We start from the raw sequence: 24,829 nt of genomic DNA on the forward strand, positions 1-24,829 counted from the left end.
CACGACCAGACTATGTAACAGTTTCTTCCACCAAGCTATCAGACTCCTCAATGCCCGAAGCCTGGACTGACACCTTGACCTACTGTCCTGTTTATTATTTATTGTAATGCCTGCACTGTTTTTGTGCACTTTATGCAGTCCTGTGTAGGTCTGTAGTGTAGTGTAACTTCCTCTGTTTTTTTTTATTACGTAGTTCAGTCTAGTTTTTTGTACTGTGTCATGTAACACCATGGTCCTGAGAAACATTGTCTCATTTTTACTATGCACTGTACCAGCAGTTATGATCAAAATGACAATAAAAGTTGACTTGACTTGACAGTGGAAATGGAAATAAAGTTAGTGTTTCAAGTTAAATACCTTTCATTGGAATTGACAAACATTGGAGATGTAATTCTCTTGCGTTTGGAAGAAATGAAAGAAGATCTCATTAAAGTTTAAAAAATACTTTTAGGGTGGAAACGGGCTGGATGTTTTCCCTGACTGAACTCTAGAAGCAAGGTCACAGTCTCAGACCAAGATGTAGCATGCCGAGAAATAAAATGAAACATTTCTTTGGTCAGATGGTGACGAACCTTTGGAATTCTCTGTCCTTGAGGTTGAGAAGGAAGAGTTCTCATGTAGGGGCTTCAAACTGAAGTGTTAAAGCTGTGTTTCCTTTCACATCTGCTGCCTGTCTTCAGTGTTTCTAGCATTTACTTCATTTACTGTGAAGGCTCGCTAAATTCATTGAAAACAGGTTGATTGATTTTGGATATCAAGGGAATCGGGGGTATATAGGGATAGTACGGGAATATAGCACTGAGGTAGAAAATTAGCCATAATTTTGATAAATACCCAAGCAGAGCTCAAAAGACCTCTTTGGTCTACACCGGCTCTTATTTCTTGTGTTTTTATTTTTGAGGAAAATGGAGAGGTAGAGAAGATGAGACAGGGAAGAAAAGACAAGATCATGTATGTTTTAAGGCAGAAGGGATGTTGAACTTCATTGAAAGCATGTAAGAAGCTCAGGGAAGAGAGATAGGAATGGAACTGGAGATGGGATGGTGAATTAAAAGAACCATCAGCTTGATAGTTGGTGGACTAAATTAAACCTGTCTTTCATGCTTGGTCTCCACAAGTAAAATAAGTAGTGTTAATTTTGTTTCCCCTTGTGTTTCTGACTTGCACAGATATTTTGGATGATTATTATCTGAAGTAAAGAAGTGGGATAAAGCCAGATCAGAGTTTGAAATTATGTTCAGAAATTGAAAGCAAAAGATTAGATTAAATGGAAAGCCATGTAGACCAGACATTGTACTGCAAAAGAATTTAATAGTGGTTAGGATAGAGGTGCAGAGGTTTAGAAGCTTATGTTCTTTGGGGTTAGTTAGGAGTAGATTGAAATAGACAGATCACACAACCAACATTCCACAGCTTTCTTCCAATATACATACAACCGGAAAGCAGAGCCTAGTTCAAGTTTTGAATCAAAGAAAGCAAACGTGATTTTAAAATAATACTGATTCTTAGCAAATCAATAGGAATTCAACACTAGTATCTGTATTTTGTTTAGATGCATTGTAAAATATGTTGTGGGTAATTGCCCTGTGAGGACCTAATCCACATGGCATTGTAGGAAATATTCAAGCGGTACTGTGGGACTCATCCAGCAATCCGGTGTTCTTCACAGTGCAATCTGTCCATGGGCTCTGTACCCAAAGACTGTGGTAAAAATGATCATTTGATTTGATATTTTAAATGTAACAAGATTGTAATTTATTAATCTTTAAAAAGCAGAAGCCTGTGGTTCATGGATTCACACACAAGAAACCTCTTGGGGTAACATTACGCCACGTATGCAAGGATGGTGCAGGTTTAGTTGTCCGTTGAAAATGAATTATCTGCTCTCATCCGAATGTTAGCGAGGTTTTTACATTTGCCCCTTTTACCTCTTGGGCAATGAAGATGGGAAAAGTCAAATGTGGTTTCTGAGCTTGATTGCTGTTCTGCCACAAAGTTCTAATTATTGACTTCCGGTGACAACAGGGTCAGGCTTCGATGGTGCACCCCAAACAGCACTGAATGACAGCACTCTGTGAGCCAAGATGCAGAGCAGTGATGCTGAGTTGCCTTATTCATGATGACAGAAATATACCTGTTAAAGCAATTATTTAATCAAGAAACCACCTCAATTGACAAATATAAATTGTATTTCACATAATCTCTCACAGCAGCTTTACTTTTGTTTGCAAAATGAATCTACTAAGTCATATCTTAAGAATGAAAATTTTAAAAACATTAATACCATTAATTTGACAGCCAATTTTTATTTGGTGTAAATTGCAAATTCAAATCATTGCTGTAATGGCAATTTCAAAGTTGCCTTGTTTTGCACTACTCCCTTTGTGCTTTCAATTCCTGCTATAAACCATGTACAACCAATTAACTCAGTTAAAATTGGTAGAAGAAATAAATTAATTTTTCTTGAAATTTACATTAAGGAATTAAATGCCTGACAAAAACTTAGTCGTCCTTTGCAAAATCCAAAGTTCATGAGATTCTGGCAATCTTAGTAAAATATGTAGGCCAATCTTAGCTCAAAAATGAAGGTTTTGTTGCATAGTTAAATTATCCTGACATTAACTCCCCCCCACCATGTTTTTGAGTGAACTGGTACAAAATTAAGAAAATGTAATTCTTGGCGCTAAGATTAATTTTTTATAACTTTGGTTAAAAATAATAAATGCTATATCCTTGCACAATCATCTACACACCTGTAAATGTTTTTCTCATACAATCCTAATCCTGATTCTCGAAAGACAGTAATAGAGTTATCTACTAATTAAATTCATGTGGTCTTCTAATTGACGCATTCAATGGAAAACTTTAGTTTAAACTTGGATTTAATGTGCTCTGTGCTTCCTTTCAGAATCATAATCATGATGATCAGACACTATTGCAAAATATTTTTTATGGAAATAATATTTATGTAGATTTACAGGAGACTGTTTTAGCTAAAGGACTTTGATGTTAAATAGAAAAGCTTTCTCAGTCTCCATGTTCTTTCTGATTTAGCAAAGAAATTTATTTTTGTTTAAAGGTTCCGTTGATGAAATGGAGAAAGGAGAGGAGAATCTAACTGATGACAACAATATGTCTGAAAGGGAAACAATAGCTTCAAACCACGATGAATCAGCAGACTGTGATACATCAAGTTCTTTTTATAGTGAAGGTAATACGATGTTACGGTTATCAATTTATCTTTTTTGTTGCAAGTTGGACTTGGGGACACAAATGTATTTCTTGAAATCCCAAATTTGATACATCTATTCCACATATGATGTCACAAGCAAGTTACAAAAATCTCGAAGTTTTAACATATCGGTTTACCAACGTATTATACTTTCCTCTCCTATTTGAAACCCCTATGGCTCCTGAGCTCTAATCAGGCAAATCTTACACAGTGCAGGTTGTTCCAACCATGTCTCTTCCTTCAGACTCCCAAGAGACTGAAAATCACAGCTCCTTTCATAAGCCTCTCTTGAGTATCTTGGTTACAACTATATTTATTTATCAAAATTAAACAATGTTCAAATGCTATGTATGTAGAATGTATTTGTGCACAGTATATTTTATTTGATAACGTTTGGAAGTAATAAGAAGGAACTGGTCTATTTTCATTTGACTTCTCATCATGTAACTTGAACAATAAACACTAATACATCAGCACAAAATTATCTATAGGCTTTCAGCAACATTTAGTTCATATACTAATTGAATATTTCCCCTTTGCTTTACATGAATTTCTTTGTTCATTTTCGGTTAGATCCTTTTCATGTCATGCTTTAGTAATTTACCAATACAGTGATTAATAAAATAATATTTTTACATGGTATGTAAAACAGTTTGGTGGTTTGAACATAGATTCTTCAGCAATCTATAAATATATTTGAAGTGCAATGTTTACTGCAACTGTCATTTACCATTTATTGCCAAATCAGCACATAATTATAGTCAGGTGCCTGCTGAAGAGGTTGCAATGAAAAGGGCCTTAAAAGCTTTCACATGTGAATTGCTTTTAGACATGCCTCCATCGTAATTTTCAAAATCTGAATTAAATATTTAATACATCTGCTTATTTCCTACATTTACTAAAATATGTATATTAAGAAGCAATGAAAACAGAAAAACTGAAAATGGAGGAAATATGAAATAAAGAAAACAGAAAATATTGGAAAAGCTCAACAGGTCAGGCAGCATCTGTGGGAGACAAAAAACTTAAATTTTAGGTTGAAGGCCCTCCATCAAAACAGGAAAAGAGAGAAAACAAAGTAGTTTTAAATTGCAGGTAATGTGGGGGAGGAATGAATAGGACTAGGGAATATCTGTAAAGTGGGTCCAGCATTGCCATGGTGATCAGCACTTGATAACGCCATCTGGCTGAGAGATTAACGAGGGCTGTTCGAGGGAGAACAAAGGGACTTGCAAAAGCTGTGCAGTGCAGGTCAGAGGCAAAGGAAATGCTCAACAGGTCAGATGTTAGTGGGAAGAGAGAAAAAGCTGAGTAGCAGTTGCAAATGGATAATGTACAGCAGAAATGAGCAAAGGAGAAAATGAGATGCCTGAAATTGTTAAATTCAAAATTGTTCCACTGGGGTCCAACATGTGTCAATTACTGGAAGTATTCAGCAGGTGAGGCAGCGTCAGTGGAAAGAAAAGCGATTTGAAGACTCTTCTCAAACGTTTAAAAAGGGGGAAAAGAAGTTGGGTTTAAATTGCAGAGAGGGTAGGAGAGAGAAGGATAGGGCAGAGGAAATGTCATTAGTAAAAGGAGATAACTTAAAACTAATGACTTCCTTTCAGCCCCCACCTCCCCAAGTTCTGATGAAGGTTCTTGGACATGAAACCTTAGCATCTATGGAAGGAGAAAGGTGCCTAACCTCCTGAGTATTTTTAGACTTCCAACATTTATATTTTTGTTTTGAGGCCCACTCCAAGAGGAACTACACCTCATCTTCTGCCTGGGTATGTTGACATTCTCACACCAAACAACTTGTCCACAAACTTAACTCTCTTTCTTCAGATCAAATGTAAAGCTATGAGAACTCACATGGGCCTAATTTCCCTCTGTCTTTTAGTGGGCTAGATGAACTGTCATTGTTTCAGTTCTGCTCAGACCCATCCCTCTGCTCATTCTCTGGTGTACTGACAAATACATTGATCTTGTGACCTGTGCCTGGACACAACTCATTAACTTTTGCAATGAATTTCCTTCTGGTCTCAATTTCTCTTGTTCCAAGTCTGACTCTTTCTTTCCTTTTATGGATTTCTCTATCCCTGCCACCTTTAAAACTGCAGTGCTTTCCACAAATTCTCCTTCTCTGTCACATCTTCTTGTGTATTGAGACTTATCACAAAGGTGTGTCTGAGATGTTTTCCTTTTTACTTGACCATGCCTTCCTTTTTATAGTTGAAAAAGTTCTTAAATGCATTTTATTTGTTTCCCATGCTTTGCTGTCACACCCTCTCCTTCTGGAGTTTATTTGTCACTCCAGTAGCCCACACATTCAATGGATAATCTTTTATAACTTCTCCAATCTTCAACAAAATTTCTCCTCTGGGCACATTTTTCTGTCCTCAAGATATGGTCACCTCTGAGTTCAAGGAAATAAAAGCATGATGATTTCATAGAATGTCTCCACTGGAGGAGATGGTGTAATAAGAGATGGGAATGACTTTGGGAGTCTATGACTTTGCATCATGAATTGTCATGGCTCAAGTTAAACAAAGCCAGAAAATTCTGGCTGATTTCTACCTCTTGCCCTCCAGCTGATGAATCAGCACTTCTCTATGTCAAACACTTATTTGGGGGAAGCTTGAAAGTAACAAGTACATATTTGAACATTGGGTAAGAGCGTTCATCATTTAAATAGCCTCAGAAGTACTACTATTGATCAAACTGGCTGAATCCTGAAAGAAGCATTTGCAAACTTAGCTAATGGTAAGTGATGGGAGTCAGCAGAAAGAAATGATATTTCTAATTATAATTTTAATAATATTATTAAACCTTCTCTCATCCTATCCAAAGTTGCACTATCAACCCTTGCAATTTATTCCCAGGAGTCAATTTCATTCTGGATTTGGTTCACACCACTTGGTTCATGGCCAACGTATCAGTGCTGATCTGTAATGTCAAGAGTGCTCAGAGTGATTTCTCCAGTGCTTTATTTTGAGTTTTACGTGAATTACTCTGCTCCTGTTCTGTTCTTAAATCCTTGATCCAAATGACATTCTAAAGACCAGTTAACATTGACAACAAAATAATACAGGTGGCACCAAGTTTTAAAAAAAACTCAGTGGAATTGCAAAGAAAGCTGTCCAGCAATTTTAGCAAATAGATCCTTGAAGGCCAATGAGCAATGGATTGATACTATAGTCTGTGTTGTGGAAGTACATGCATGGAATACAGTAACAAATAAAGGATGCCAAGCACACAAAATGATTGGTTGTCTGTCTCATAGTTAAAACAATTTTTGCCGCCATTTACAAAGGGTGCCAAGGTAATGGAGAGGGTGAAGGAATAGTATTGCAACATCAAATCCAGGCATATGTTTTTATCAGGACTCCTCTGATTATATAGAAAAGTTCTAAACTATTGTGTATAATCTCTTGATAATCTAGATAAGAAACTGCATTTTCTGGAAACAGAATGTTGTTTGTTCACTTTAATTACATTTGTAACTACTGTATTGTTTTTTTTTTGAACAATTATATGCATGGGATTCTAAACTTATATTGATTACATTTTAGGCAGATTTCAAGATTATTGTTAAGGTGAATTACTGTCTATTAATAGTTTAAGGTTCTCATTTCCTTTTATTTATGCAGGAACTAGTTGGCATGAGGTTTGGTTGAAAATGTCACTTCCTTGATTGTTCTGAATCCTATGGATGATGGATGTCAGACTTGCAAATCGAAAGATATATCTTGCTGGTGCTTTAATCAGTGGAACAGAATTTCCTTTGCAGAAGCATGAGGACACAATTTCCTCTGAGCCACTTCTGCTCCCTAGCCATATCTTTGGAAATTCGACATGAACAATTTATAATCAACATGTGATAGCAGAGAGAACCCCAGACAAAATTTAACTCATGGTGACTTTGCAACTTTTAGACATTTTAGTCTGCACTCTCTAGCAGACTGGAAGCATGTAGTAATGGAACAACATTCCTGGTATATGCCGTTCCGTTAACTTTAGAACATGGCTTAGCAATATATTCTCGATTGAAACATTTCAAACTACTTTGTGCCCAGAGGACAGCAAAACAATGGCATTTAGCCAGATGCAAAGAATGGTCAACTCATATATTTTGCAAATGAAGCAAACAAATCCCTTGCTGTAGCTGTCATCTGATGACCAAGAATGTTCATTTCTGTTGCTGGGAGGGTGTTCAAGCTGACTACTCTGTGACACAATGCAGGATCTTGACCCAAGATGTTGGACATCCCAGAGATGCTGCCTGACCTGCTGAGCTCCTCCAGCATCTTTTTTTTTCCAACTGTCTTCAGTCTCCTATGCATTGTAGAGCAGAGCTGAAAGGAGTTCCATGTTTTAAACAAGTTTGCATTCTTGATTGCACTCTTTTCCACTTTGTGGACCTAGTCATCTTTAAACTTTACCTCAGCAACTAACATTCAACTAAGTCAACCTATTACTTCAGGAGGACTTCAACTTTACACCTTGCACAATGGTTAGCCAGTTCATTTCACATCAATTCGTTACAGAACTGGTAAACTTCTTACAGCACGTTTCTTCATCTCCTATCTCATGCCATGATTTAGATTCTTCAGCTCGTTGTGCTCTCACTTTATGAGGGAAGGATGGCAGAGCCAGGTGGGACAAGGGAGGGTGAATGTGGAGATAGAGGCTGGAGGGCGATGAGCAGGTTCACAAGAGCTAGAAGTGCTGGTATCTGATAAATAGGCTGATAATGGCAACCATTCAAAATGGGTTGATGGATCCATTTACCCTCGGGGAAAGGATCCAGCAGGAAAAGTGTATGATTTCAACGAATGCTGCCCGACCTGCTGAGTTCATCCAGCTTCTTTGTAGGTGGAAGGAAGCAAGAATGTGGAGGGGTGAAACTGGATGAGGGAGGCTGGAAGGGGCGCAAGGGAAAATGAACAAAAATACAAGGAACAGAGGTGGATCAGAAGGAGAAAAAGCATGCTTTTGACATAGCCTCCTCTACATCCGCAACACCAAGCACAAACTAGGTGACTAGTTGCAGAGCACCTGTGTTTTGTCCACAGTGACCATCCAGTAGTCCTGGCTGCAAGCCATTCCCAGTCCCCTTTCCATTCTCACGCTGACCTGACTGTCCTTGGACTTTACGCTGCCAGAGCAAGGCTAAAATGCAAAGTGGGAGAACAACATTTTGTGTTCTGCCTGGGTAGTCTACACACAATAGTATGACCACTGAACTTTCCAATTACAGCTAGCCTTTAACCTTCCTCTCACTCTCTCTTTGATCTACCACTGTTTCTCCAATTTTGTTTGTTTTCCATTCTTCTACCCCTCCAGATTGCCATTTTCACCCCCCTCACCATCTTGGTTCCATCCATTTACCACTTTAACCAACCCATCTGGTAACATCTGCCCAGCCCACCCTTGAATAGATACCATTATCACCTTTCTTTATCAAATTTCTGCACTACTAGCCAATGCGTCCCTGCTCAGTACTCTCCAGTCTCCATGTCCACCTTCATCCTCCCCTCCCAATCTGACTCTTAACTGCCCATCATCTTTCATCCACCTAGATCCATCTATCATCTACTGATCCTTGTCTCACCTGTTCCCCTCTCCTCTTTGAGCCAATACTTCCCCTCTCCACTTTCATTCCCGAGGCAGGGTCTCAACTCAAAATGTTGTTTGCTTTGATAATTCTTCAATATTGTGCCTTAGGGAAATTAACTACATTAAAATGCTGTGTTGGTGTCACAGCCTTCATGTGTGGGTCAAGGAGTTCATGTCACTCGGTGTCTGCCTGTAGAAATAGTGGGGCCAGTGGAATCTTGACAGAACACATGCACTTTGTCATTCCTGTGAACCTCATAGTGAAGCAGTTTTCCACTTCTTGGATCCTTCGGCACTGATCTGTTCATAGATTCTTGTTCTACTTTTCTGGAAGCCATCACAGTAATGCAGAAGGAAGGTGATAGTAAAGAGATAATGAGGAAAAAGCTATTCTTAACCTAAATGACAACAGAGCCCAACATGTGAGTGCCAAAGACAAGGGTAAAATGTTTGTGAACCGATTCAGCCACAAGAACCTTACAGAGAAGGTTGATTTGTGTGCACTCTTGAGTTTGCTGTATAAAATGGGAACTTCTGTTGGTGGTAGAATCAAGTTAAAATGGTCTGGGTGGAAGGTTAAAAAGCAGAGTGGTGCAGAGAAAAGTAAAGTTATATGGCTTTGAATTTAAATTAGAAGAAGGTTCCCTTCAACTAGAGCTTTATTTGGAAAGCAGCCCAATAGATAATATCAAAAAGTTGGAATTGGTTATCCTCAGTGTATGTTAAATTGAGTCAATAGTCATCATCCATATTACTGAATGGAGAGGGGTTGCAGAGTGGAGCCAGAGAAATAATTGTTGCGCCACACAGGGAGCTAGTAAGTGAACACTTGCCTAGCCAAATTGTGTAGCAAAAATATTAGAAAATCATTTGGCTTTTAATATGTGACTTTGTAGATGGAATGATGGAACCATTTAAGAATGGACTTATGGTGACCCTGTTTTTCTGAAATTGTAATAGAATTTCAGTTTGGTTGTTGTAAGCATTCTTTAGACAGTATAGGGAATGGTAGCATGATTCAATATTTAGAAAAGTATTCAGTTTTGTCTGGAGGCAATTTTCTTACTTGTCACATTGATTTCCTCTCCTAAATTAAGAAATTACATTTATTTCTTAAATGTAATATCTGCATTAGGTAGTTTACATTTTTTCTCATTTAATTTAATAATGTTTTATTTATTCAACTTCCTTTAAAGAAAAGTTTATCAGTGACTTTACTGAGACACCTGATATCTCTGTTTGACTAAATCACCCTTCAAGCCCATTGTGTGATTAAGTTCTCCTTCCACCCACTCTATTTTAAGATGGTATCCTCCTTGCTCATGCAGCAGTCAAGAATGTTGGACTGGCACAGCTTATCTTGCAACAATAGGGAATAAAGCTGTTTTAGATAGCATGGAAACCACATTCTGTTTAGAAGGATGAGGAAATCCATAGAGTGGGAACTATGACTATATCTTTCAAAAAGGTCAGTTGAAGAAATTAAGCATCTGGAGCTAATTCTCTGCTGTACTCTCCCCTTGCCCCCTCCTTCCCTCCCTCTCACCCTAATCTCCTATTGTCTCCTTTCAATGTCTCCATTTACTTCAGGATATATGTATCATATTAGCTTCTGTGTAAGTAGACCCATGTAATTATTAAGCTTCCCTGTGCTTATTCTTGTGTTGGTTTTGCTACCACTCCAGTCATGGGCACATCATGTCTACTTTGAATTTTTTATTGTTTTTTTTTAAAAGAACACATTTTCCCAAAGAACATCTTTTCCCTCTAACCTTACGAGTTTTTTCCGTTCTGCAAACTGACATACTTTTCTTAACTCAGAGTAATTCTACCATTCCAAATCCCTATCTTGACCCTTGAGTACTGCTGTCTCTCTCATCTTTCTTCATCTTCCACCGAAACTTTACTGCTGCTGTTGATCTGCTCTCCCATGCTCCCTTCTCACCTTTGCTGCAGCATCCATTGGCTTCTCTCAACCTGGCCTCCGGTATGTGTCTGCTTCTTGAGCTCTGATAGATGAATAAAATAGGTGAACAACTTGTTTAATTGTACAGGATTGTGATCTTACTCTTACAATCAACAGCATAGTGTAATCTGTACCCTATTCCAAGATCATTCTGTAATACAGAATTAACTGTTAGCAGTTTATTTTTGATGCAAGCCATTTTTGTAAACCCTTCTTTCCTGGGTCCTCCAGTTTCACTGGCAGTTGTACGTGAGGGGAGGTCTTCAATAAGATCAAAATTGCCTGATTAACTTCCTCTGCTGCTTCACTTCCTTACTCTGACCCTGTTGGCCAAGCTTCCCAAGTGCTGAATCGATATCTTTCTCTAGCTTCTCTGTCACCTGTCAAGTACCATCTGACCTCATTACTACCCGTGAGACTCACTTCCTACTCTATTACCCTAGTCCATTAAACTGCTGACGACCCAATTATCTTAATGTTAGCTAATGCTTTTAATAGTTCTCTCTTGAGAGCTACTGGTCCATCGCCTTCAAATCTATCAACATCATCCCTCTGCTCAATTAAAATGTCCTGTGACATCTCCATCCATTGACTTGTATTCTTCTCTGAAGCTTTAAGTAAGCTATTGCCCCGAAGATCACTTGGTTTTTTTTTTCTCAAATTCCATGTATGAATCGTCGTCATTAAGTTTGTCTCCAGTCTTTAGCATTAAAACATACTTTATCAAAGTTACTAACGACACTTTCTGCAATTCTGATAAGAATAAATGAACCTTCTGTTTGACGTTATCCAGCTCTATTACCACACTTGGATCCATTCTCAATTACTGAGTCATAACAAGGTGTCTCTGGCATTTTCCATAGGCATCTCATTACCTTTATTCTTTAAATCATGATTTGTGCTCCCTTCTGATTTCCCATCTGCAAATCCATCGGTAATGCCTGATAACAGCATTCTTTTCTTCATTGTAAGCTGCCAGTAACCAGTTACATCTCACTACCACCTCCTTTAGCTTGGCGACGCTCCAGGGTGTCTATACCTCTCCATTACTGCTCTCTGAAACTGGAATTTCTCGATTCATTATATATTTATGGCTCTATAGTAAGCTGCCAAGGTCTTGGCTGTAGAATTTATAGTCTAAATCCTGCTACAAATGCAGCATGTTCAATACTAACATCATCCCCTTTTGTCCAGAGACAAGTATACACTCAGTATACATGGTACGCCTGTACACTTGCTCGTTAGTGCAAATATTTAATCAGCTAATCATGTGACAGCAACTGAATGCCTAAAAGCATGCAAACATGGCCAAGGGGTTCAGAGAAAACATCAGAATGGGAGCGAAATGTGATCTAAGTGGCATTGACTGTGGAATGACTATTGGTGCCAGGGTGTATGGTTTGAGTATTTCAGAAACTGTGATCTCCTGTGGTTTTCATGTGCAATAATCCAAGAGTTTATAGAGGAACTGTGTGGTAAACAAAAAAAAAATCCAGTGAACTGCAGTTCTGTGGGCAAAAATGCCTTGTTAATTAGTTCAAAGGTCAAAGTCAATTTATTATCAAAGTATGTGTGTCACCTGAGATTGATTTTCTTGCTGGCATACTCAGTACATCCACTAACCATGATAGAATCAATGAAAGACCATACCAACAAGGTAGACAACCAGTGTGCAAAGAGAACAAACTGTGCAAGTACAAAAAGAAAGAAAATGAAGAGATAATAATAAATACCAATAAATATCAAGTACATGAGATGAACTATCCTTGAGAGTGAGTCAATAGGTTCAGTTGAACAGTTCAGTGATGGGGCAAATGAAGTTATTCCCTCTGATTCAAGATCCTGATGGTTGAGGGATATTAACTGTTCTTGAATCTGGTGGTATGAGTTATGAGGCTCATGTACCTTCTTACTGATGGAAGCAGCAAGAAGAGAGCGTGACCTGGGTAGTCGGGGCCCTTGATGATGAATGCTGCTTTCCTACAGCAAAGCTCCGAGTAGATATGGTCAATAGTGGAGAGAGGGCTTTTTCTGTCCAAGGGCATTGGTGCTTCAGCACGAGGCTTTGATATAGCCTCATACTCTCCACCACACAGTTATAGAAGTTTGTCAAAGCTTTAGATAGATAGATAGATAGATAGATAGATAGATACTTTATTCATCCCCATGGGGAAATTCAACATTTTTTCCAATGTCCCATACACTTGTTGTAGCAAAAACTCATTACATACAATACTTAACTCAGTAATAATGTAAGCTGAACCTTCACAATCTTCTAAGAAAGTGGTTTCTTCATTGTAGCACCTACATGCTGGGCCCAGGACAGGTTCTCTGAAATGATATACTGAAGAATTTATGTTGCTGACCCTCTCCACCTCTGATCCTCTCCCTATCGATTTCCCTCCTGTATGCTGAATCATCACGAGTTTTGATTCAGCCTACGACAGTGGTGTTGTCAGCAAACTTATCATAAGTGTAAAGCGATCACAATGAAGTGTAAAGAGGTTAGAGGAGAATGGACAGATTGGTTTAAGCTGACTGGAAGGCAACAATAACTCAAATAACCACGTGCTACAACGGTGGTGTGCAGAAGAGCATCTCTGAAGACACAACACTTCAAACCTTGAAGTGGATGGGCTACAGCAGCATAATACCACAAATAGAAACTCAGTGGCCACTTTATTAGGTACAGAAGGTACATAGTAAATTGGCACTGTGCCTATATTTGATGCTTGATCTGAAATTGTCTTTCATGCTCTGTTGGGGCATATCATCATGTGTTCACATCACTCTTGATTTGATGATTTTCTGAACAAAGGCAATTTAGCTGTGGTGTTTTTTTCTCTCTAGTTGGGATATTACATTTCAGTTCAGATAAAATGACCCAACAAGTATGGACATTTACTTTGGAATCTTAATATGCAAATAAATCTTTTCTTCTTGATTATCATATCTACCGGAGTTCAGTTGATCAGTTTTTATTATTTCAGCAGACCAAAAATTCTATGAAAAGGACTCTCAAGTTGATTTGACAGTTTCATCTGGATTGCCCAGCATTTTATCATCTTTGTTTTGCTTTTTGGTTTTTGTCCATTTTTTTTTTGTAAGGGATCATAGTTTCACAGTGCAGAAATGGGTTCTTTGCTTCACCATGTCCATGCCAACCACCTTGCCCATCTGCACAAATTCCATTTGCCCACATTAGATCTGCATCTTTTATGCCTTGCCTGTTGAAGTCCATGTCTAAATGTCTCTTAAATGTAGAGATTGTATTGGATTTGTTTTGATCCCATGTTCCAGGTGTCAAAGGCACTCTTTTTTTAAAAAAATCCCCTCAAATCTCCTTTAAAACTCCTTCTCCTCACCTTAACCTATGCCCCACCATAGGAAAAAAGATTGACTATCTACCTGATCTTTATGTCAGTGGTGGGAAGTCATTGTGTGATTTTATTACTCTTTACATTTCACCATGTGTTTCAATTTCGCGTCGTGGTCTGTAACGTTTAGAGTCAGTAATCGCATTGGAAGCATCTTAGATTGTTCGAAATGTTTGTGATATATCATTGTTTTACTTTCTGTAGGGTAAAGGTTAAAATCTAAATAATCAGGTTAAGAAGGTGAAGATAAAGTATTAGACCTTAAGAGCCTTGTAGTATCACAATTTTCCAGCAAGGGAAGACTTTGGTTACTCAAGCTTCAAGTGACCCAGCAGTTTCCTTGATGCAGTTTTAGAACCAGTACCGATGATTCTTTTTGCAATGTGTTCATGTTTTCAAAAATTCCAATTTCCTATTATCTTAGAAAATGAACTAGATTTCTTGTTTTACTTTTATAATTTTGAACTACTTTCAAATCTTTCAGTTGTATAGCCACAAGGAAAGCTTCCCTGGAAACTAATTATCAATACCAATGAAAATGCTAAAGTCCTTTTCTTTCATGTGTCAAGTTATAATGTTACTTGCATTCTAGAGAAGAGACATGATTATCACTTTTCTTCAATGTGATGTTTGCATGGATGAGTCCTGCATGGATCTTTGTAAAAATTTTTCATTTTGTAATCAGTTCCAGCTCTGATTATATATTTCTGAATGATACCAAATTAGTATGCAATCTTGACTTGTAATTAAAGGCCGGCATATGTTTGCCAACAATTTCTTTGTTTTCTACTGGCCCTATAAATAATGAAGTAACAAAATGTCTCAATCTTTTCTGCTCTGCAACCTTAACTACATTATCAGTTAATGTGTTCCACGTTGTTTCCTCTCATGCTTTCACACTTCACAGAGAAGCCATCTCTCTGTTCATATCACCAGTGTAGATTTATCTCAATATTCAGAAATTCATCAACACAGCAAGTTACCTTTTGTCATCAGCAAACTTGAAAAGTTTTGCCCTCCAAAAGCAATAAGCAATTTATAAAAATAACAGACAGTGTTTGATCATTGATCCATTGTGTGATTTAACCTTATAGTTATCTAATTCACTTATTTGAGCTTTTTAGTAAAATTGGTTTACATACCAAGGCCTTTTATATAACCACCAGACATGCATCGGTACAGCCTTAATATTTTGTCATCCTCCGTGCTTTTATGTGGAAGATTAAGAAATGCCGTATCAAGTTGAAATAAGTAATATCTACTCCTTAAGCGTTATCTGCTAGATTTATAACCCAACAAAAGCTAGAATTCTGAAACCCCATGCTAATCTAAGGGTTCCTGACTGGATCAAGGCAATCTCTGCTTTTGGTCAAAATTGAAATGCATCATACAGCTATAAGATCATTAACAGCAGCTCTGTCTTCAAAATATGATTCGTATTTACAACAGTCAAATCTGTGAGCATGTTACTTGATTTCAGTAATTTTTTAAAAATACTGATAAGAACATTTATAATTACTGTGTCCACATATGATTGGTAGATTCTTGTTTGTAGCATGATCTATTGATATTTATACCACAAGTTTCTTCCTCACTTCCCTGTCCCTAATCCACCCAACATGATTCTGATCCCTGCAGACATGGTCAAACATTACAGCATCATGAATATAATGCACATTGTCTTCTGAGATGTATACCTTCTGTACGCAATGATGTGTTCATGGTGCAAGTGTATACCAATTCTAACGAACGCACAATCTTGTTGCCTCTGAGAAGAGGAGCAGATGCATGCAAGAGTCATTTTCCAGTCTAATAATCATTTACAGATTGTTTTCAAGAAAACATTTGTATAAATGTCACACACTAATCCGATAAGTAATTGAATACTAATTGGGTATGCCATTGCCTCTCCTCCTTCATCTTTGGATCAAAAAAACTCCAGAAGATTGCCTATGTGTCTTCTCAAGGGTAGTTTGAGTTAAGCAATAAATACCAGTTTGAGTTCAGGTGACATCAGTTAAAGTAATTTTCAGATGCAGAATACAAAACACCACACGTACAATTTGTAAATAATATTGGCAGAAAATGAATTTCTCAGCAAATATCTCCAATTATGTATTTCACCCAAAAGTTTAAAACTATTATTGAAACAGATATTCCAACACATTTACAACTACCCACTGCCTGTTATGCCACAGGAATTTAGGGCAGCATTGAAAGTCCTCCATCTCTGATAGTGGTCAGGACTTCATTCGTCGTGTCAGTAGCTCGGTTTTCACTACCATTAATCATGCAAGTCCCAGGTGGAAATTCAAGAATACCGTCACACTTAGATGTGGAAGGATTCTTCATTGCTGATGCCGTGTCAGAGTTGTTAGCCCTCAGCTGAACCCCTGAACGTGGAGTCTGGCTTCAACCCTTTGACCTGTTTGACATGGGTGACCCTATTAGGAGCCAAAACTCTGACTCCAGCCAACATAGGTTTCCATGTCATTGAGGTACACAAGCCTCTAAGCCCTATGACAAGGTTGTGGTCCTCTTGGATGACATTTACACTGCTGAAAGCTAAATTCATCAATAAATTTAATTGACAAAGACAATGAAATACATTTCATTAAACAAAATTTAAAAAGGAAATTAACTTCTACTTGCCATTCTCAGTCAAAAACTCAAGATTCGGCTGGAACACAATGTTGTGCAGTTTTATACCAAGAGCAGAAAACTGGGGCCATGTTGTTAACCAATGACCAGTTAATTATAAGCACAATGGGTTCATCCTGTCTCTGTTTGAAAACACATATAATATAGTGCTAGAATTATTTGTATAATATGATGGGCACTGATGTGCCTTAACTGTTACATATGTTTCATAGTAATTTGATAAAGATATTTTCCTAAGTTTATGGCAGCTAGACTTATTTGATAAGTTCACCTATTTACTTTCCCTGTGACAGTGTTACAAGTTATTGCCCAAAGTACATGTTTGTCTTTATATTGAATCCATGTTAACTAATATTTCAAATCGTTAACTGTCATACACCTCTATTCTGCCACGTCAGTAACTTTTAGATTATCAATATTGTGAAGATAACAAAATCATATTAATAAAGATAGAAAACTTTTCAGAATATAGCTATAGAGGTAGCAATAAATAAAGAAACAGATTATTCTCCCTTCAAATTCTTATCTTTTCCTTTTAAAAGAAATAGTCAATTAGGAATATAGGCCTTGTCCAACCTTAATATTGTTTATCAACTTATCGTTTTGACAAACAAGCCAGTACCAGGTGTAACGTACATTCTGCTTCCAAACTCCCTAAGCATAATTCCCATCCCAGCTCAATCTGATAAGCATACACTTCCCTTTTATACAATGAGGGCAAAGTCTGGTGAAAGCAAGCTGCCTTTTTTGGACCACATCCAAATAATTTTCCTGAACTTTTTTTTCCTGCAAGCATACTCTGAAAGAACAATTGTGTATTAATGGACTATGGTAGCAGTTTACAGAACGCCCAATAATATTCCCTTGCATTCCTTGTTTTCTCTTCTACAATATCTGGCAGAAGAAATCTCAGTCATGTACATAATTTTTTAAAAATTGTATAAAAGGATGTAATGAGCATTTTTTTCATTGAGATATGTAATATTGCATTCAAAGAGGAAGTTATTTTAATTCAAATATAGTTTTTCAGTACTTGATTGCAGAAATGATTTGTTGTAGAATAAAGCTGAATACCAAATCTCAGTATTTCTGGAGTTTGCAGATGCTGTAATTCGGAGCTAAAAAAAACACCTGCTAGATGCACTTAGCCGATCATGAAGCATCTGTAAAAGAAAAGGGATTGCAGTGTTGTGGATCAAGAGCTTCCATCAGCATTGAGAATGTAGAGGGCAGGTAGCCGCTATAGAGGTGACAGGGATGGGTTAGGCAGGGGCTGGCAGGCAATAGGTGGAAGTGGATGTGAGAGGTTTTATGGTCTTACAGAGGATGAAAGAATGAAGTTATAAGATATTGGCCGGTGGATGGAAAGCAGAGACAGACAAGGAGAGAAATTTAAAGAGTAGATGGAAGCAGGTGAGGTGAGAGGATGGGCAATGTAGAGACAGGCTGAAAAGTGAAGAGTGGAGGCATGAGATGGTAAAGATGCAAGGTGATAGCTAGAAATGAGATAAGGGAGGGATGACGAGCAGATGAAGGAGGGGCTAGGAGATCTGGTTAGATAAGTGTGTGGGTGACAGGCAGATGGAATCATGTAGGTAAGGGGAATGGAATTAGGTAATGGGGCTGGGAGGGTTTAGAAATGGGGAGTTGAAGGAGCCTAGGTGGATCAGCAAGAGAGAGAAAAAATATAAATTACCTGAATTTGGGAAATTCAATGTTCATACCATTGAGATGGGAGCTATCAGTGGAACTGCCCTCTACAGTGCCTGTTGTCTTGTCTATTATTTATTGTAATGCCTGCACTGTTTTGTGCACTTTATGCAGTCCTGGATAGGTCTGTAGTCTAGTGTAGTTTCTTTCTGTGTTGTTTTCACGCAGTTCTGTGTAGTTTTTGTACTGTTTCATGTAGCACCATAGACCTGAAAAATGCTGTCTCGTTTTTACTATGCACTGTACCAGCAGTTATGGTCGAAATGACAATAAAAAGTGACTTGACTTGACTTGAATGTGAGGTGTATTTTTCTTAGATTGCGCAAATGTAAGCTAAAAGAACACCATTTACAGGATCTTGACGTGGAACGCTGACTATGTCTTTGCAGCCACAGAGGCTTTCAGATCTGTCACGTTCCACCAGCAGTTTGCTTTTTGCTCTCTTTAATTGTAGTTTTGATTTTCCAATGCAGGACAGCTGAAGTTTGGAACCAATGTCAATTCTAATTCCACCGTCATCAATATCTAATTTCAGTCTCAAACATAAACTTACTTTTCCTCATTTTCTAAAGGCTCAACAGGAAATATCCCTAGAAATCTCAGATATTCCCAAAGACAGTAATCAAGTAATGTCTTCCAATTCTCTGTAAAACCATTCATAATTCATCTGTACCTGGGTATGATTGTCATGTGCCACAATTGCTTAAATTGCTTGCAATGCTCTGCTAAAGTTCAACTCAGCTGCTAACATCTTATACATAAAATGTGACACTGTACTTCAGGATGATGTCTCATGGCTCTGGGGGCCTATGCTCAATCATGAAGTTGGGTTTGCCCTGCAAAGAGATTTCATATTCATTTTATGAATGCATGGGTTTTCTGCGGATGCCCTGGTTTTCTCTAACGTACTAATGACATGCCGAGTGGTTTACTAGCTCCATAGGTTAAGCTTTAATATGTAACATCCCAAAACATTGAAGTGGAGCCTGTACGGTCTGACCAGTGTCTTAAGTGCAAACCTTTTTTGATACATGACCTCTAAATGTGGCTGAGCTGGTTGAGGCTTGGGTCTAGTTGTTAAATGCTCATACCCATCAAAAGATTGCTGATCATTGACTGGGGGATTTTAGCATGGTATTTTCTTTGTTCAGTTGGTTGATGAATATGAAATATTTATCAAAGTTTGAGAGATGATTTGATAGTGTTCAAATCATTAAGATTAAATAAATAAAAAGAAACATTGGAAGAATGATTGAGAACAAAAGTCAGAGGACATTGGCTTAATATCTAGAGGAGAAGCATGCAACAAGTACTCTGAGAATAGCATTCACTGTCTGAGAAGCTGGTGAATGTAGTTTCAGTTGTTGGTTTCAAAAATTCAAAAAGTTGAATACCCAAGGAAGAACAAATTATCAGGGCACTGGGGAATACAGCTGGAAATTTGCTCTTACAAAAGGGAAATACCATCCTTCTATGCTTTACAAATTCTAGGACCTTTGCAACAAATTCCTTTAAATATTTCAATTTCATTCCTTTTGTGTTGTTATATATTCTAGTCATGTAGCAATCCGCCTTTAAGCAAATTAGTACTGATAGATATGCAGAGATCCTAAATATTAGGTCTCTCTTAATACATGCTTGAAGGTTGCTTTATATGAACGCGCCATTAACAGGTGTTTTTCTGCCATTTTAGACCAATGGTTACAGGATGTACCAAAGACTCCTGAAGAAATGGAAGTAAAGTACCCAACAGATGATCAGAAGAATTCTGAAATATGGCACCTGCCAGGTAACTGTGATGTGTTTTTTTTTTGCAGAACGAAGTACCAATTATAGTCTGAATTTTCACTCAGTGGCCATTTTATTAGGTACATTCTATACGCACCTACTGAGGTGTATATCCTCCACTTTGCTTATGTTATTCTTGCATCTTGGGAATTTCTTGTCAAAGTTTCCATGGAGAATATGCAAGCCTGGTGGAAGTAAATGTAAATTTGTGTATGTTTTGTGAAGCAGTGCATGTAATTGGTGGTTACGCACCTGATGAATAAATTTCCATCTTGCTTTTACCCAGACTAGATAATACATTAACCTGTATTGGTAATCAGCAAATTTTAAGTTGATGCATGTCTGGTATCATGGTTGTTTAGTGGTTAGCACAATGCTATTACAGCTTGGGCCGTACCAGAGTTCAATTCCGGTGCTGTTCTGTAAGGAGTCTCTGTAAATCCTCCCTGTGGAATGTGTGGGTTTGCTCCGAGTCCTCTGGTTTCCTCCCACAGAACAAATACATACCGGATAGGCTAATTAGTCATTGTTGATTGTCCTGTGGTTAGGTTAGGGTTAAGTCGGGTTTGTCAGGGGTCGCTGGGTCGACTTTGCTCAAAGGGCGGGAAAGGCCTACTCCATAGTTTATCGCTCAATAAATAAACTAAATAATACAGAGAGCGGCCAAGCATCACACACAAAATGCTGCAGGAACGTAGCAGACCAGGCAGCATCTATGGAAAAGAGTAATCAGTCGACATTTCAGGCCGAGACCCTTCTTTAGGACTGTTTACTCTTTTCCATAGATACTGCCTGGCCTGCTGAGTTCCTCCGCCGTTTTGTGTGTGTTAATACAGAGTGAGCCATTTGGCAATTCCACTCCCTGCCAGCTCCCAAGCAGGCAATCCCATTACCCTTTTTTTAAAATTTCCCGGGACTCCTGCTACTTACTTTGTCTCGCACATGTCCATCTTTAGATCTTTTTGCCATTAACCTATACAAAGGACAATTTACAACTGCTGATTAATCTACTGGCACCTCTACAGAGCATCTTGAGAAAACCCATGCACTCACCAAGAGAACCTGCAAGTTCCATGCGAACAGCCCACCAAAGCCCTGATCCTACCATGCCATTTTGTTCCCCAGTTGCACGTTTATGCACTATACCCAAATTTTAAATATAGTTAACCAGCCTCCCTCAGTTTCTCATCTTTATTCTTAAAAATTTCTAAAATTATTTTGTAATAGGTAGTGAGTGGGAATAAAACGATCCTTTCCTGGTTGGCTGCCAGTGACTAGTGGTGTTCCGCAGGGGTCGGTGTTGGGAACTGCTTTTTATGCTGTAAATCAATGACTTAGATGATGAAGTAGATGGCTTTGTTACCAAGCTTGTAGATGATACAAAGATTGGTGGAGGGCACGTAGTGTTGAGGAAACCGGTAGGCTGCAGAAGGACTTGGACAGAATAGAAGAATAGGCAAGAAAGTGGCAAATGAAATACAATACTGGAAAACGCACAGTCATGCACTTTGGTAGTAGAAATAAATGTGTGGACTATTTTCTAAATGGGGAGAAAATCCTAAAATCTGAGATGCAAAGGGCCTTGGGAGTCCTCGTGCAGGATTCCCTAAAGGTTAGCTTGCAGGTTGAGCTGGTGGTGAGGAAGGCAAATGCATTGTTAGTATTCATTTCAAGAGGTCTTGAGTACAAGAGCAGGGATGTGATGCTGAGGCTTTATAAGGCACTGGTGAGGCCTCACCTTGAGTATTGTGAACAGGTTTTGACCCCTCATCTAAGAAAAGGTGTGCTGGCTTTGGAGAGGGTTCAGAGGAGGTTCACAAGGATGATTCCGGGAATGAAAGGGTTATCATACAAGGAACATCTGATAGCTCTGGGTCTGTAGTCACTGGAATTTAGAAGGATGGTGGAGAGGGGGAATCCTTCAACTGTTGAAAGGCCTAGACAGAGTAGATGTGGAACGGATGTTTCCTACGGTAGTTGAGTCTAGGACAAGAGGGCACAACCTCAGGATAGAGGGGTGTCCATTTTAAACAGAGATGTAAACAGAGGGGAAAAGAGGATCAGCCATGATTGAATGGCGGAACAGACTCAATGGGCCAAATGGCCTAATTCTGCTCCTATGACTTATGGTCTTATGTTGAGCTGTCGTGTTTTCCAATTCTGTTGCCTTTGGAGTATTTTAGCCCCTGTTGCAATTTGCTGAAAATTCGGACAAACAGCATCAGCCATTCTCTAAATCACGTGATATATCACTGCTCAAAGGAAGCATATGCTGTGAGCAAAATATTGGGAATGATAGGGGAAGACCAAGATAAAGCTTACTCACCAGGGTTTTAAACCACCAATTATCTGTAATATTTAACATCATTTAACAAAAAAGCTGTCAACTTAAATTCACTCAGATTCTTGGCTGTATTTAAATTAAACCAAAACATCAAATCTCAGCATAGACACAGTTTTCACAACGTTTAGTATCCTTGCAATGTGTTAGTATTCACAAAGATTTATTTTGGTAATTTTAAAATTGTTATTACTATAATATTTGCTTTTGCCCTTTACAAGATACCCTTGATTTTTGGCCTTCTGTATAGTTCCAGTTTTGAGTAATAAATATCTTGGATATCAGCTGAATTTATAAACTACTTGAAATGTTATATATCAACAATTTCATCTGTTTTTTTAATTCTATAAATTGAAAAAATGTGAAGAAACAAAAATTTAAATTTAATTTCAAATGTAGAATATATCTATTTGACTTCATAGTGGTGAAATGAAAGTCTTGACTTTATTATTTGAATCTGATAAGATGTAGCTTCATTAGCCACCCTTTGAGTTACCCGTCTATAAAGTTTGCATTCCTTATGTGAAGATGGGAATTGTTGACATTTGGGAGATAGGCAAAGACTTCACATTAACTAGTAAACAGTGTTGATGTATTTTTATAGTTTATAAAATAGATTCAAAGCTGCCATTTTAAAATTGCCAAATACCGTGGATTCTGGTTAATTGGGACAACTTGGGGGTGGTATATTTTGGCCCAAGTGGCGGAAGTTTCATGGGAATGGCTAACACAGTATAAAATAAAGATCAATTGAGTAACAAATTATGTATTTAAATGAAATGTTGAAACAAGTTAGAACACTGCCAATAAATAGTATGACAATACTATAAAACTGTGTATTAGTTTATAATAATTATCAACAGAGAAATTCATCCAGTGTACACAATAAACAAAATAAGTGCAAACACCTAGTGGAGATAATGGACTGTCTTTGTACTATGCTATCGTTGGTTGTATCCTGCAAATCTTCAATTTCATTGTAATGTTCAGGATGTTCATCGATACCTTCAAGTTCTTCCTGGTTCCTAACTTGTTGAAGTAGTTTAATCATTTCATTTTCACTCCCAGCCATTTCTGGCATCTGCAAGTCTGAATGCTTGAAACTGCAGTGAGCAAAACAGTTCAAAGTTGTCTTACTGCTTATTTCTCACCAACTTTTAGAGACAAAGTCACTGCTTTTTGAAAGCAAACAAACGCAATAGATGCTATTTAAAAGATAGTAAACACAAAGTACACTGCAGATGCTGTGGTCAAATCAACACATACAACAAGCTGGAGGAACTCAGCAGGTTTGACCACAACCTCCAGCTTATTGTATGTGTTGATTTGACCACAGCATCTGCAGTGTACTTTGTGTTTACTATTCATTACTCCGCTGCAAAGTCTCTTCGAGGTATGCCTACCCTGAAGAAGTTTATATCTTCTCTTCGACGGGAGATCAGTGAGACCCTTTCTCACTGCTCACCCTCTGTGATCTCTGCCTCCCTCCGACTCTTCGATCATGTCCTGACCACAGCCACGTCTTATTTTTGGGAATATGTCTTTCCTCTGATTGGTTTTTAACCTGACACCCACCAGCCTTCTCCTTCCCACCCTCCCCCCACCTTCTTTATAAGCCCCCTGCCCCCTCCCTCTTCAGTCCTGATGAAGGGTCTCGGCCCGAAACATTGACTGCTCGTTTCTACGGATGCTGCCCGACCTGCTGAGTTCCTCCAGCTTGTTGTATGTGTCTATTTAAAAGATGTTTGCCTGAAGCACAGTGTGGCATCTAATGGCCACATAGTGACTGTTACTAGTTGGAGCCTGTTCAGCAACAGTCACCTGCCCCAATTAAATGGAATAGTGTCCCAAATAGATGAAGGGAATCCCAGCAATTTTCTCAACCAGATTTTGTTCTTTTAAGAGTTGTACCAAGCAAGGGGCTGCCCCAATTAACCAATGGCCCAACCGGAATCGACTGTATACTATAAGGAATTGGTAATTTTTTAGTTTTAAATCTCTGATTTAAAATCTGAGTTTTAAATCTCAGGATAAAGTTCTGACCCCTTTTTAAATCTGCTTCCAGTAATGGAGAAATTATGAATAATATTTTTTAATCTTAAGAATAAAAGGAGCTGTAAATGTAGTTTTATTGCTAAGAATCTCAAGGT

General features: G+C 38.1%; 1 protein-coding gene across 4 annotated transcripts in view; it reads left to right on the forward strand.

Moving 5' to 3' along the window:
- The window catches only part of zfpm1 (zinc finger protein, FOG family member 1), a 205,190-nt gene that overhangs the window by 51,129 nt on the left and 129,232 nt on the right, over positions 1 to 24,829 (forward strand). For 3 of the 4 annotated variants that reach the window (XM_073070199.1, XM_073070198.1, XM_073070200.1), the window contains exons 2-3: positions 3,080 to 3,211; positions 20,244 to 20,339. In XM_073070199.1, the coding sequence (XP_072926300.1) occupies positions 3,094 to 3,211; positions 20,244 to 20,339 (214 nt within the window). In that variant the 5' untranslated portion in view covers positions 3,080 to 3,093. The remainder of the gene's footprint in view (positions 1 to 3,079; positions 3,212 to 20,243; positions 20,340 to 24,829) is intronic. The other variant, XM_073070201.1, reaches the window with a different exon arrangement.

The sequence above is a fragment of the Hemitrygon akajei genome, chromosome 17 (genome assembly GCF_048418815.1).
Source record: "Hemitrygon akajei chromosome 17, sHemAka1.3, whole genome shotgun sequence".
Lineage (NCBI taxonomy): Eukaryota > Metazoa > Chordata > Chondrichthyes > Myliobatiformes > Dasyatidae > Hemitrygon > Hemitrygon akajei.